The sequence below is a fragment of the Heptranchias perlo genome, chromosome 12, assembly GCF_035084215.1.
Source record: "Heptranchias perlo isolate sHepPer1 chromosome 12, sHepPer1.hap1, whole genome shotgun sequence".
Taxonomy (NCBI): domain Eukaryota; kingdom Metazoa; phylum Chordata; class Chondrichthyes; order Hexanchiformes; family Hexanchidae; genus Heptranchias; species Heptranchias perlo.
Genome location: NC_090336.1, coordinates 22,390,594 through 22,406,578, shown reverse-complemented (window position 1 = coordinate 22,406,578; position 15,985 = coordinate 22,390,594). Strand labels below are relative to the sequence as shown.

General features: G+C 41.5%; 1 protein-coding gene across 1 annotated transcript in view; it reads left to right on the top strand.

The window, feature by feature from the left end:
• Positions 1 to 15,985, top strand: part of ddb1 (damage-specific DNA binding protein 1) — a 67,837-nt gene that overhangs the window by 16,887 nt on the left and 34,965 nt on the right. The window contains exons 9-15 of the mRNA XM_067993767.1: positions 891 to 1,007; positions 2,505 to 2,607; positions 4,054 to 4,129; positions 7,680 to 7,788; positions 10,937 to 11,115; positions 12,873 to 13,036; positions 14,650 to 14,757. Coding sequence (XP_067849868.1) covers positions 891 to 1,007; positions 2,505 to 2,607; positions 4,054 to 4,129; positions 7,680 to 7,788; positions 10,937 to 11,115; positions 12,873 to 13,036; positions 14,650 to 14,757 — 856 coding nt within the window. The remainder of the gene's footprint in view (positions 1 to 890; positions 1,008 to 2,504; positions 2,608 to 4,053; positions 4,130 to 7,679; positions 7,789 to 10,936; positions 11,116 to 12,872; positions 13,037 to 14,649; positions 14,758 to 15,985) is intronic.

The following is a 15,985-nucleotide window of genomic DNA, read 5'->3' as shown; positions in this document are numbered from 1 at the left end:
TGCTGTTGGACTATTAACTGTGGCACTGAGTGGATGTCCCTTTGTAGCAAGTTTGTGGTCTTGCATCTCTGAGGTAGGGGTGAGTTAAGAGGAGCTGCTTGCACATCTCCCTGCAGCCAATCCAGAAGTAGCATTGGAAGAGGCCTGGGTAAGGCTGCCTCTCTCCACTCCCAGGGAATAATGTGACATAGGGAGGGGGAAAAAAATTACATAAGCAGCAAAATTGTTTGTGAAAGTCACCAGTATGTTGTCTTGTTATGTATATTTTGTATTATTTTTCTACATCCAAGTTTTCCTGTGCAGCTTTCTGTTCCCCTGATAAGTTATTTATTATTTCTGACCTCTTTTGAGTCTCCCTGTTGAGCACCGGCTCCCAGGCCTCTGCTCCTGAGAGATGCATGATACTGACCTAGGATGACTGGCCCTCTGATTTTAACTTTCCTCCCTATGAATAGGCTGACTGTGGGTCTTTGGCACCTGCTGATGGGACAGCTGAAATTGGGGACTCAATTGTGTGGAAATTGTTGAGCGTAGACCTGAATCCAAGAATTCCTAGCACTAAGTGTGGTGCTATTGAATGTTCCACACCTGCTTATGGAGCACTATGGCTTCAAGGGGACTCAGTGATGTGCAATGGATTTAAGTGTTTTCAGCTGATTTGTGGAGAACCTGAGGTCGTGGACCATGTGAGAAGCATCAGCCGGTACTAAAACATGAGTAAGTGGGGTTTTTGAGATTTCACAAAATTCATTTGCTCTGCTTTAACTATTGCATTTCAGAAATAGAACCACAGCCCAATGTTAACTTTACTCAGGATATTTGCTCATTATATTGAACATGTACATTAACAAAAAATATTCAGTTTTAAATCTGTGATATCTTTGTTGCAGCTAAATGTGGATAGCAATGAGCAGGGGTCCTATGTTGCTGGCATGGAAACCTTCACCAATTTAGGCCCTATTGTGGACATGTGTGTAGTGGATCTGGAAAGACAAGGACAGGGCCAGGTAAGGTGGAGGGTTTCAACTGTCCATTCTTTACCACTCTTCCCAAGGCTGTGGTTGATTGTCTTGTGATTTGAGGGTGGGGTGAGCTGATTTTCCATTCATTATTGTACACTTATTCTTATAGTGGTGCAGTTGTACATTTTTTTTGCATGGCCTTCGCAAGGAGCGTACATTGATGTAAAGAGTCTATCAGTATGATTGTGCCTATTAGTACAGTAGTTCCACAAGCTTGAGGATCATCATGGGCATGTAATGTGGAGGAGTACTTCAGTCAGAGATGCACAAGGTTATCCTATTTTTTTGGGGGTTGGCTGTTTGGTTGGATCACTATTGTTATACCCAGAGCTAGTGAATGAGGTATTCCTATCTTGTTATTTGTATTAGCCTATCTTCCCTTTGCAGGAGTGTATTGTGGGCTTGGTTTTGCTCATTTGCTCATTTGCTACTCAAGACCTGATGGTGTTAGAACATAATGAGACCTGTGAAGATCCTTTGCTCAGTATTCTGTTATCATGTTTGACTCCTGCAGCTGGACGCTGAGAGTGTGCTGCTGTTAGATATTATCAGTGAGCTAGCTGATCTCAATTGGGAAAGGGCATGGAGGGGGAGGTAACAATTGGCCTCATTATCCCTGGGCTAGGGAGAGAAAAAGTGAAATCTTCAAGAATACCTATAAAAAGGATATGCTTCTTCTGTGGAAGTTAAGAACAAGTTACTTATGAGTTGTTAGTTATACAAAGAAATAACTGTAGTTACTTAATGTTTGATTTCCTGTTTGAATTTGTAATCTGTTTATTTCACGAAGCCAATAATTAAAAATAAAGTTTTTATGTAGCAGCTACAGTTTGTTTTAATGGTTCTAAATTTGGGCTACTTAATGCCAGTAATTAAGCATGTCGTCTGATGGCCAAGGGGGTAAAGCACCTCCCGGTTTAGTACTGAATCATGTAGACCAGAAGGCTCCATGTTCGTACTTTGGTCTATACGAAGTTAGCCAATCTCAAACAGGACAGAACGTGGACTGTTGCAATTGGCCTGGGGATCGTGGGGAGTGGGAGGAGGGGGGTGGAGAAGAGAAAATCAGCTAACATTTCCGACCCATGCTAGAAAATATGTAGATGGACATTGGATGAAGATAGGATTCGGTTTGGCTACAAAGTCCTCCATAGTCAAATAGCTTGCTAGTACTGACTGTCTAGGCTCAAACCTGAAGAATGGCCACTTTGAATAGATACTGGAATGCAGTAGGTGCCCACGGGACTGCACCACAGCAAGAGTCAGGGAGGAAATTGCCAAAAATTTTTGTTTTAAAAGTATATCACTCTTTCAAGACTTGTTAATTAGTAAAAGGGAAGCCATAAAGTCTTGACCACCTCAAACCTTGAGCTGAAACATGGTTTCTGGCCTTTTTGGTTAGCATGGTCATAACAACTCTGGGTTTTGCAGGGATGAGTATGTGCATGTGACTGATCATATGATCTTTTTCTGTTAATGCAGCTGGTTACTTGTTCAGGAGCATTTAAAGAAGGCTCACTGAGAATAATCCGGAATGGAATCGGGATTCATGAACATGCTAGCATTGATCTTCCTGGTATTAAGGGTATGTACTCCAAAATTAAAAATCACTGAATAAAAGGTGCTCAGTTGGTTTTACTGAGATTGAGCACCTGTTTTATAAACTGTTCAGTGATATATTAGGATTTTATTCAGGTGCTTGAATGTTTGGAAGTGATTTTGATTCACTGTTTTGCTTGCTTCATTATCCCTATACCCACCCAAAATGGACAAGGTGATAGTTGACTGTTGTCAATTGACTCTAATGTTCTGTCTCTGACATCTTAATTAATCTTTTGGATATTAATTGTATTGAAGGTGTGAACGTAACAGATAAACCCTTCAATAGATTCTTTTCCTGGGGTGTGGCTCCACAGGCACTGGCAGTCCTCTGATAGCTTGTTTAAACGACCATTTTTTGTGACTGAGGAGTCTGGAGCAGGAAGGCTGGCTGGCTGTTTTTTTCCATCACTATCCCAAGTGCATTGAGGCCAATCATTTCTGTCCAACTGCTGCCCGGCCGAGATCAACTCATCCTGCAGATTGCTGGGATTTTTTGGTGTGTCTGGTGTAGTACCACAGCATGTGGTGCACTTACCCTCAGCCACTGGGGTTGGGGGGGATGGGTGCTTTTTAATTGACAAAATAGAATAGTTCTAAGGATCTGATTAACTTTAGTGGAAAACTCTTAGTGGAAATTTAATTTTGAAAGATTTTGCAACGCACATCTCCAAAGTTAGATAATTTCCTACTTTGTTATAACTCCTGCAACCAGTTGTAAAATTGTTACTCACAGCCTAGGTTCACACACGAAGAATGGCCACTTGTTGAGGTATCAGAGGACGTTCGGAACTGTACACCATCTAGAGTCAATTACTTGAGAGAAGGAGAGAAAATTAGGAAAAAGGAACTTGTGCCCTCGTGTTTTCTTGACTCTGTAATTTTGCACAATTGTTCTTTTTTTGATGGTGCTAGGGATCACTGAGGGAGTGCTGCATTATTGGGGATGCCGTCCTTCAGATTGGACACTGAATCGAAGACTGGTCTGCCTGCTTTGGTTATTCAGGTGGACATTAAAGATCTGGTGGTACTATTTCAAGTAGTACCACAGCATTAGGTGCAATTATCCTCTAAGCCACTGGGGTTGAGGGGGTGGCAGATGCTTTTTAATTGATAAAATAGAAAAGCCCTATGGATCTGATTAACTTTCGTCATCAGCTAACAGCTGGTGAAAAATTTAATTTTTAAAGATTTTGCAATGTCCGTCCCCAAAGTCAACATTCCTCTCTCGACCAAAAAACAGATTTAGTCGTAATTTATGTCACTGCTGTTTGTGGGATCTTGCTGTGTGCAAAATGGCTGCTCTGTTTGCCTACTGCATTTCAAAGTAATTGATTATATGTGAAGCGCTTTGAGATGTTTGGGACACATGATATGATACTTTATAATGCAAGTCTTTCTTTCATTTCCTAATTGTTCTGTCCCTTCTCAGGTCTGTGGCCACTGCGTTCCGATTCCACTCGTGATACTGATGATATGTTGGTACTTTCATTTGTTGGACAGACTCGGTAAGCAGCTGTTTCATAACTACGCCTGTGTTTTATTTTAACTAGTTTCTTTCCTACCTCCCCTCATCTTGACCATGAGACCCACTTCCTGCTCCCTCGACCCTATTCCCACCAAACTGCTGACCACCCAATTTCCCTCCCCGGCCCCTATGTTAGCTGATATTAACGGTTCCCTCTCCTCATCTACTGTCCCTCTTCCCATCAAATCTGCCGTCATCACCCCCCTCCTCAAAAAAACCCACCCTTGACCCCTTTGTCCTTGCAAACTACCATCCAACCTCCCTTTCCTCTCCAAAATCCTTGAACGTGTTGTTGCCTCCCAAGTCCGTGCTCATCTTTCCCGCAACTCCACGTTTGAATCACTCCAATCAGGTTTCCGCCCTTGCCACAGTACAGAAATGGCCCTCATCAAAGTCACAAAAGACATCCTATGTGACTGTGACCATGGTAAACTATCCCTCCTCATCCTCTCGACCTGTGCAACCTTTGTCCTGGGTTGGCCACACCATCCTCCTCCAGCACCTCTCCTCCGTCGTTCAGCTGGATGGACTGTACTCGCCTGGTTCCATTCTTATCTATCCAGTCATAGCCAGGGAATCCCCTCTAATGGCTTCTCTTCCTGCTCCCACATAATGGCTTCTCTTCCTGCTCCCACACCGTTACCTCTGGATTCCCCCAAGGATCTATCCTTGGCCCCCGACTATTTCTCATCTACATGCTGCCCCTCGATGACATCATCCGAAAGCACGATGTCAGGTTCCACATGTACTGATGACACCCAGCTCTACCTCACCACCACCTCCCTCGACCTGTCCACTGTCTGATTTGTCACACTGCTTGTCGGACATGAGCAAAAATTTCCTCCAACCAAATATTGGGAAGACCGAAGCTATTGATTTCAGTCCCCGCCACAAACTCCGTTCCCTGGCCACTGTCTGAGGCTGAACCAGACCGTTGGCAACCATGGCGTCCTATTTGACCCTGAGATGAGCTTCCGACCACATATCCGCTCCATCACCAAGACCGCCTACTTCCACCTCTGTAACATCGCCTGACTCCGCCCCTGCCTCAGCTCATCTGCTGCTGAAACCCTCATCCGTGCCTTTGTTACCTCTCGACTTGACTATTCTAATATTCTCCTGGCCATTCTCCCATCTTCCACCCTCCATAAACTTGAGCTCATCCAAAACTCTATTGCCTGTATCCCAACTTGCACCACGTCCCGTTTATCCATCACCCCTGTGCTCGGTCTGGTCTCGGAATGCCTCGATTTTAAAATTCTCATCCTTGTTTTCAAATCTCTCCGTGGCCTTGCCCCTCCCTATCTCTGTAACCTCCTCTAGCCCTTCAACCCTCCGAGATCTCTGCTGCAATTCTTGCCTCTTGCACATCCCTGATTTTAATCGCTCCACCATTGGTGCCCGTGCCTTCAGCTGCCTAGGCCCTAAGCTCTGGAATTCCCTCCCCAAATTGCTCTGCCTCTTTACCTCTCCTCCTTTAAAACGCTTCTTAAAACCTTCCTCTTTGAGCAAGCTTTTGGTCACCTGTCCTAATATCTCCTTATGTGGCTCGGTGTCAAATTTTGTTTGAAAATCGCTCCTGTGAAGCGCCTTATGACGTTTTACTACGTTAAAGGCAAATTGTTTTATTTTGTTATGCTTTCATATTTCTAGCATTATCAAACAATAAACTTGCAACATTAGTCAGTGGAAAAAGTGACGAGTTTATTTTAAATGTTTCTGTGAGGAAAGCCGTGCCACAATGGAGTTGAACACCGTTTCATTCGCAGCACAAAAGTGATAGTGAGATGTTCATTGCATTTTCCAAGGCACTTGCTCTGTCCAGGGGCAGAATACTTTAACTGTAGTAACTTAGCACCTCCCCTTTGTGACAACCTCCAAGAGCCTTAATCAGGCAGTGTTGTTTTAATTAGAGCACCAACTTGCAAGCAAATTCTTGGTAGTTTTATAGTATAAGGGCATTGATTTCGCCTTCCTGAGATTGTGGGCTTGCTATTGATTTGCTGATTAAAATTACTACATTTTTGTCAACTAAATTAAACTTGCACTTCTGGACAAAGGCCACTTAATGGTTTTTGCTTTTTGTAGAAAAATAGTCAGAATTGCTACATAATCCTCAAACAACTGTTTAAAAATCCTGGAATCTCATGTAATGAAAGCAGAATCTGACATTCAGTTACCATAAACCAATGGCCCTGATTATCTGGATTACTAGCATCTTTGTACATTAAAGGAGAGGCCACTAGTTTTCTGTTCTCATGGGAACAACCGATGGAATCACAGATTATGACTCCTAAAGCACTGGTGAAAATCCAAGAATCGCTTGTAATAAAAATGGAGTTTTTCTTATTTAGTCACCATAAACCAAGTTGCCGCCCTTATCAAGATAAAATGAAAACAAGACTAAAATTTAGAGTTAAAGTAATGAGACTAAGACTAAAATTAAAATGATCTCTTGAATAAATTAAGTGGTGTACAAATTCGGGGATAGAAATTGAAATGGATGAATACAATCTTCATTGTCATTCAAGCTCCAGTTTATTATTTTTGAACATTTCTTGTGATTTGCATGGAATGAAAACAATTGTAACATTTTTTGAAACATAAATTTTGAAAATATTTCAGAAAAGATGAACGCATGAAAAAAAAACCCTAATTTTTTGACTCAAATGCTTTCAGAAGCTAAAATGTTACTAGAATTTGGGAACAGAAAAGGAGGCTAAAATTAGTAAAATAAATGTCGAGGTCCAGGAACTAAGACAAAAAATAAAATAATTTCTAGGAAAATAACATTGAATTGTTATCAATCAGTGAGAACATAAGAATGGATACAATCCCACCAACAAATGAAAGAAAAAAGTCCAAGATTTATGAACTGGCCTGTTAAGTTTTTTTTCCTCAGGTTATTGATGTCTTTATTTTCGTATGTTGTCTAATATATTTTATAATTACCCTTTTATTTCTATCACCCTTTTGTCCATTTTCTCTTTCACTAAATGCACCATTCTTGAACTGCGGTAAAGAAGCAATTTACCTGTCTCCCAGCCCTGTGCCAGAGGCACGCAAGACTAGAACAGATTAACTCCACTTTTGTCCCCCTGCTTCCCTTTCCCTTTGCCGAGCTTCCTCTGTGCAAATAATTTCTTGTGACAGTACAAATGTGGTCAGAAACTCGCTGTGTGGGTAACTGTAAGCACACAGCTAGGAAGTGAATGAGTTGGACCTTCCTTGGTTAAAATAAGTTTTTTCTACTGATGTATTCTCATTGGATTCGGGTGATTGACTGGTTAAATGGTTGGTTTTTAAATGGGGCGGGGGATTTCCTGGTCTCCATCACCACCCTCCGCAGCCATAACTGGCTAATCTAGTAGTCCCCTTGATCAGAGGACTCCACTTAAGTGAGCTCCAGTCTACCCAGGAGTCTGGAGGTAGTAGAGTAGCCGAAAGGGAGAGAATTTGGAGGGGGAAATGTGACATAAGAAACTGAGCGAGCATGTATTTTTACTAGCTGGTGTGTGTTGTCACTGCAGTGTGCTGATGCTTAATGGGGAGGAGGTGGAGGAGACTGAAATGCCAGGCTTTGTTGACGACCAGCAGACCTTCTACTGTGGGAATGTGGCCCATCAGCAGCTCATTCAGGTGAGAGAGATTCCAGGTATTAAATTTATTTGTCGAATGCTAACATATTTTACCTGGGGATCTGAGCCCCCTCTCCTAATTTCTGAAAGACATTAACTGTTACCGAAAAGGATACAGTGCTGCCTTTGCAGAAAATATTTTTTTTATTAGCGTATAGGAAAAGAACCCGATAATAAGTAAACAAATACAGAAAAACACACAAATCTAATGCCACATGACCACATAGGACCCCAGTTTGAAATCTTATGCCTTAAGGTATGAGCATGAAGTGTATACCAGATCACTGAAGGTTTTCTGCAATGCTGAAGAATATTTCATAACAACGGTCTTCCTTATTTTAATTTATTTATTGCTAATCCTGAAGTATTAGTTTGGATAAAATCTTCTCTGAATATGTGTGATGCTTCCTGTAACAAGGGGAAACAATGTAGAAAATTGCCTTAGTATGCCCTGTCCACAATTCTAACACAGCCAATTACTGCCCTATTACAGGCCAGTCAGATAAATTGGCACTTGTAAAAGTATGGGCTAATAAATGAAGGTCAGCATGGATTTATTAAAGGAAAATCGTGTTTGAGTTCTTTGATGAAGTAATGGAGACGGTTGATGAGGGTAGTGCGGTTGATGTTGTGTATTTGGACTTTCAAAAGGCATTTGATAAAGTACCACATAATAGACTTGTTAGAAACATTAAAGGCCATCGGATTAAAGGGACGGTGGCAGTGGGGATACAAAATTGGCTAAAGGACAGAAAGCAGAGGGTAGTGGGGAACAGTTGTTTTTCAAACTGGAGGGAACCAATTGTGGTGGTGTTCCCCAGGGGTCAGTATTAGGACCACTGCTCTTTTTGATATATATTAATGACCTGGACTTGGGTGTAGAGGGTATAATTTCAAAGTTTGCAGATGACACAAAACTCGGAAATGTAGTAAACAATGTGGAGGATAGTAACAGACTTCAGGAGGACATAGACCGACTGATGAAATGGGCAGACACATGGCAGAAGAAATTTAACGCAGAGAAGTGTAAAGTGATACATTTTGGTAGGAAGAATGAGGAGAGGCAATATAAACTAAATGGTATAATTTTAAAGGGGGTTGAGGAACTAAGGGACCTGGGGCTGCACATACACAAATTTTTGAAGGTGGCAGGGGAAGTTGAGAAGGCTGTTTTTAAAAAAAAAAAGTATATGGGATCCTGGACTTCATTAATAGAGGCAGAAAGTACAAAAGCAAGGAAGTTATGCTAAACCTTTATAAAATACTGGTTAGGCCTCAGCTGGAGTATTGTGTTCAATTCTGGGCACCACACTTTAAGAAGGATGTCAAGGCATTAGAGAGGGTGCAGAAGTGATTTACTAGAATGGTGCCAGGGATGAGGGACTTCATTTATGTGGAGAGACCAGAGAAGCTAGGATCAGAGAAGGTTATGGGGAGATTTGATAGAGCTGTTCAAAATTATGAACGGTTTTGACAGAGTGAACAAGGAGAAACTGTTTCCAGTGGCAGATGGGTCAGTAACCAGAGGATACAGATTTAAGGTGATTGACAAAAGAGCCAGAGGTGACATGAGGAAACATTTTTTTACACAGTGAGTTATAATGGTCTGGAATGCACTGCCTGAAAGGGTGGCGGGAGCAGATTCAGTAGTGACTTTCAAAAGGGAATTGAATAAATACTTGAAGGGAAAAAATTTGCAGGGCTAAGGGGAAAGAGCAGTGGAATGAGACTAATCGGATAGTTCTTTCAAAGAGCTGACACAGGCTCGATGGGCTGAATGGCCGCCTCCTGTGCTGTACCTACTATCATACTATGATAACACACTCAACGATGCTCAGTTTGGGGTCTGCCAGGATCACTCTGCCTTATTACAGCCTTGGCCAAACACGTCTTGAATTCCAGAGGTGAGGTGAGTGTGACTGCCCTTGACATCAAGGCAGCATTCGACCGATGTGTGGTACCAAGGAGCCCTAATAAAACTGAAGTCAATGGGGATCAGGAGGAAGGGGAAAGCTTTCCAATGGCTGGAGTCATGCCTGGCAGAAAGGAAGATGGTTCTGGTTATTGGAGGCCAATCATCTCAGACTCAGAACATCGCTGCAGGAGTTCCTCAGGGAAGCGACCTAAGCCCAACTATCTTCAACTGCTTCATCAATGACCTTCCCTCTATCATAAGAAGTGGGACTGTTCACTAATGATTGTACAGTCTTTAACGCCATTCGAAATTACTCATAAAGAAGCAGTCCGTGCCCGAATGCAGCAAGACCTAGACAACGTGGCTTCCTTTTGCATTAGATTGGTTTTAAAGATATTAAAATTTTCATTTGTATTATCACTATCCCCGCCTAATAGGGTTGAGCAATTGGCCTATGTTTTTAATCCTATGCCATTTTTGCAAATTTAACCATCTTGAAATAGCATTTGAATTTTTGGCAGCTTTTGTACGACTGATCAGGTTGAATCTGATGTTGTGGTCACTGTTGCCCAGGTGTTTCCCCATGCGGAGCTCTGATATTACTTCAGGGTCATTACTAAAGACTAAATCAAATACAAAATTACTGCTAGTCTCCTCATTAACATGCTGTCTTAGAAAACAGTTGTTTATAATGTCTACAAATATTTCAGCTGACCTGCCATCAATGCTAGAGGGTTCACCATTGGACCATTGAATGCTTGGGAAGTTAAAATCCTGCATTATGCAAATATAACTCAACTCAGATGCTTTAGTAATTTGTGTTCAAAGATACTGTGAATGATGGAACTCTAATTTTGGGGCTCTAATGATTTCATAAGACATGTGAGCAAAGCTGTTTATAATCATAATCTTTGTTTATAATTATCATCTAAACCCCAAACCTTAAAATCAATCCAGAATATCTTGTGTTTAGACTATGTATATAGTGAGAAGGCAGGCAGTCTGGATTAATTTCTAGGAAGAAAGGAACAAGCTTGTTGGGTCTTTTGGCCTTTTCCTCTTCCTAAAAGTTCTTGCATCCTTGTGTATTTTACATGATAGTTTTTGTCTGTCTGAGATGAGTAATCAGTTTGTATACCCTATATACAATCTATTGTTCATTGCCAAGAGTCAGTTGTAACATTTATGTAGAGTTTAGTGCCCTCCAAGTGCTAATAACTGTTATGCTATGCAGATAACGTCTGGTTCGGTGCGACTGGTCAGCCAAGAGCCCAAGTCACTGGTTAGTGAGTGGAAGGAACCAAATGGAAAGAATATCAGTGTCGCATCCTGTAATAACAGCCAGGTGGTGGTGGCTGTGGGCCGTGTGTTGTATTACCTGGAGATCCATCCAAAAGAGCTCAAACAAATCAGGTAATCAATCCATTGTCATGGTGACCATCCTTCTCCATTTCACACCAGCCATCCTGTGATCCCTCAAGTTAAAATTGCCAATTAGTGCCAATTATGGGGTCGGGGGGCAGTTTTGTGATATGGCCCAGACCCATTAAAGAAAGAAAGAATTTACATTTATATAACACCTTTCATGGCCTCGGTGTCCCACAGCACTTTACGGACAATTAATTACTTTTGAAGTAAAAGCAGAAAATACTGGAAATACTCAGCAGGTCATTTGGAGAGAGAAACAGAATGAACGTTTCAAGTCGATGACCTTTTGTCAGAAGTGGAAGAAGTAAAGATTTAACAGTTTTTGAGCAATTACAGAGCCAGGGAAAGGGGGGCGGTGGCAAGAAGGGGCAGGAGTGATTAAATGACAAAAGGGAGATGATGGTGCAAGACAAAGTGGGTGATAATGGGACAAGTGAAGAAACAAAAGATGGGCCTAGAGGAGCTGTATATGGCAACAGCAGAATCATTACCAGCACCTGCTATCAGAAAAAATGGGAGCAGTGATTATGATCTGAAGCTATTGAAATCAATGTTTAGTCCGGAAGGTTGTAAAGTGCCTAATTGAAAAATGAAGTGCTGTTCTTCGAACTTCCATTGAACTTCATTGGAACAGTGTAGGAGGCCGAGGTCAGAGTGGGAGTGGAGCAGAGAATTAAGTAGTCACTGTAGGCAACCGTGGTGGCCAATTTGCTCACAGGAAGGCTCCACAAACACAATGAGAATAAATGACCAGTTAATCTGATTTGGAGTTGATTGAGGGATAAATATTGTCTTGGACATTGGGGAAACTCCCTTTCTCTTCTTCAACTAGTGCTATCGGACCTTTTACATCTACCTAAACAGGCAGTTCAGGTTTAATGGTTTCATGTCTCATTCGAAAGTCAGCACCAGCGACAATGCAACGCTCCTTGAGTACTGCATTGAAGTGTTGGCTTAGCTTTGTGCTCAAGACTTGGAGTGGAGCTTGAACTCGTGACTTTCTGACTCAGAGGTGAGAGTGTTACCATTGAGCCAAGCTGGAACTTGGTGACTAAATTGGAACTGGGCAAACTTGTTTCTTATATAGAGCATTTGCAATAAACACAGACTTTCATTCTATCATTCTAAGGTGGATTTAAACCCACATCTCAGGTTGAAAGCCAGTATGCCTCTGCACAGCCCAATTGCACCTCCCCGCCTCCCCATTCGCCAAATCCTGTAACATTCTTGACTTTTTACTTCCATAATATCAGGTGAACAGTTGCATTGATCTTAAACATGTGGCTTCAAAGAAGAAAGCAGAACTTTATAATATGCTTTAACAAAGTAAATGTGGGTCAACTGTTACAAATAACATTTTTTTAACCTATGATTGGGGATTTAACAATATTTTTTTAGAAAAGTGTGAGCAGAGTAGCAGTCATTACCCTTCCAAGGCTGCTATTATGCATAGGGGCAAGCTTGGTGGTCTGCTGCTTTGCTTTCTAATTTACAACCTAATCTGTTTCACAGTCGACTTGTGGTAGTGTCAGAGAGGATAGATTTGCTGTGAGGGAAGACAAATGGATTCCTGGCGTGTGAGAGAAATTTTTAACTTGACAAAAAAACACCCTAAACCCTTACTATTTATCTTCATTAAAAAATAACCGTTATAATATTTCTGACTATACATTTTGAGTTCAGAGCAGTTTTTTACAAACAGCAGTGGACATTGACAAAGTACCTTTTTTAAATTCCACCAGCTATATTGAGATGGAACATGAAGTGGCCTGCCTGGATATTACTCCACTGGCTGAGGGCAGCAGTATGTCGCCCCTGTGCTCTGTGGGGCTTTGGACAGATATTTCAGCTCGGATCCTCAAGCTACCATCATTTGAAACCCTGCATAAAGAGATGCTCGGGGGAGGTAAGAGAGAGGCAGCTTTCAACACTGTTGGATTTGTTGAACTTTTACTTGGGTTTATTTAACATTTTATGGTCCTAACCATTTTTAAAACTTGCACCCTAAACACATTGGCCATTTGTTATTGTAGTTAAGGACCCCTTGAAAGAAATTATAATTCCTCCAATCGTTGTATTTTATATCTTTTACCATGAAGGAATCATAAAGGAAAATATTAACGTTTAAAGCTCTAGTTTGAAAAACTCTTGTTTAAAATAAAGACTAGTAATCTAGCTTTTGTGCTTTACAGATCAGATAAATGTATTTTTACATTATATCTGACTTTTTGTCAACTTAGCCCATTGTAGCTAGTAACAATGGGCTAACCTTGATGAAACAACATCTGTGGCTGAGTAAAAGTATTAGTTTTAATCACACGTGGCTGATTCCTGTGGCTAATTGTAAGATAGAGAATGAGCAACAGCAAAGCCTCTAACTCACCATGAACAAAGCCATACGAGATCTATTGCTGTTCAGAAAATTCCAAGCACCCATCATTATGTTTTACTGAGTGCGTGATGACCATAGTGTCATGCTTAAGAGAAGTATAAGGTTTTCTGTGAGAGCTGTACACAGTCCTTCTAATGTGCCTGTGTTTGAGGTTGAATGTGTTAGATCACAGAGTGAAGCTTTATTCTTAGAATTCTGACTGAGAACAATCAAAATAAAACAATGTATTTTTGGCTTGAGCTTTGCACATTACTGTAAGGTGAGAGAAATATACAGGGGATGATAGATTGAATGAGAACACTGTCTTTCTACTCTGGAACTGGCCGAAATTTCTTCACTACGAGGTGTTCCTAATGACGTCACTCAATAACTTCCGGTGACCATGTTGGACTACAAGCTTTCAACATCTCAGCCACAGCTTTCTTCAGGTTTCCTTTCCCTCTCCTCCTTAAGCAGAAAATATTTATTGCTTGGATATAAATTTATGAGCGGGGAGAAGAAATGACAAAAAGTGTATTTTTGGGAGCTTAGCAAAAGCCTTGGTGCAGTCGGCAGCACCACCACTGTCACTCAATATCTCGGACCTGATCGGCTCCCGTTCGCATGTTAAGCGTTTCACCTCACTCACCTGCTGCCTTGGTATCCTGCTCACAGGCCACTGCCACCCCCACCCGCTCTAAGTGACCCAGTATCTTGCTCACAGGCTTTTTTCTCTCGCTCTCGCGCTCGCTCTCTCTCTCTCTCTCTCTGTACCCCTTGTCCCATACCAGAATGAGCAGTGTTCTGGCTGGTCGCTTGTACTCCCAACATGGTGTGCCGTGTGTCTGGAATGCCCTATACTGTTAATCTGTATTGTTTCATGTTCATGTATGCACAGAATGTCACTGTTGCAACACTGAAACCAGCCAAAAGTAAGCAGCTAACAAATGCAGACTTTGGAGGGGGAATGGGAGCTGTACGTTTTATAAAAGTCTTTTTATAAAAAAAAACCCACTCGCACAATGTCTTAACCTGGTTTAATGTCAAGATGTACCTTTTCCGTTTGGTGTAATTATAACCAGTCTTAATTTACTGTTATTTCTGAAACTTCCTCCCTACTCAATTTCCTGCTGTTCCTATTTTTGCAGAGATCATTCCACGGTCCATCTTGATGACTACATTTGAAGGCAGCCATTACCTGCTGTGTGCTCTGGGTGACGGTGCTCTCTTTTACTTCGGACTTGAAATAGAAACAGGTAGAGTAATAATAGCTCCATACACAGTTAAATGTGGCTGCACAGTATATTTGTGTTGTCTAGTAGCAGTAGAAAGGTATCAGTTAATGTCACGACCTTTAGCTGATTACTTACTGGATAGGGTTTGACATCTTTACATCAGGATATAACATCATAGGGACATTGCCTTTAAAGATAGTCTAGCTGCATAAATATATTCATAATTTAAGAAAGGATTTAAGTTCATATTTGTGATTTCGTTATATGGTGGGTTCCTGATCTCGAGCGGCAGGGAGTGAAAACATTGTGCAGACATGAAAAGCTTTTTTACTTGTAAGGAATGAAAGTTGAAAGGCAATCCAGTAGTAAATGGAGAGAGGTCAGTCCATGTCATGCTGATGCATGTAGACTCAGCTTTTGTTTCACTGGGTTGCAACATTCCATTTCAAAATGCATTGAAAAATTCCATGTCAGGCTCTGCCTATGGAATAAAACATAATAAAAAGTGTCAGCATTTACCTGCAATACCTGTTGTGTCTGTAGATGAAGCTGTGATTGTTTTTTCCAGTGTCTAATATCACATAATGTTAACTGTTAAAACATCAGCCAAGTGTTATATTGAGAACAGATATCAAAAAAGGTTGAATCAACCTGCATTTGCAGGCTCTGTATATTGAGTGACATCATGGAATGCCTTAACCTTGTTTCAGATGGCAGCCATGTTGGTATAGGTAACTATACTAGGTATGTTTAGTAGTTTGTAAATAAAAATGGAACTTTTTAGAATGATTTTTTTTGCCCCTGTCAGCCCCCCATGACTCCCACCTAAATCTTGTGCGCCCCCACCCCCCTGAATGGTATCCAGTGGGCCTGGTAGACCTGTCAGTAGCTCAGTCACCCAGCTCTGGATGCTTCTCTCTCAGCTGTCCCTTGTGATCACCTGTCCAAATGCTACCCGCCATCTTGTCAGGCAAGGCCTGTGATCACAAATCTGTTTCTGGCCACCGACCTATCATAAAGGTTCTCCGCCAAAGCACTCACAATGAAGGCCTATCGTATATATGGCCTTGTGTTTTTAGCCCCTTTCCAAGCACAGTGGTTTTTGTAATGCACCAACTACAACACAACTATCCCACTTTCATATCAACAGCATAATTGCATCTGTCTGTTCCTGGGCACACTTGAAGCCCTATAGCTGTAGTATATCTGGAGCCACACTTCCCCCACCACCACCATCCCCAGAGCATCC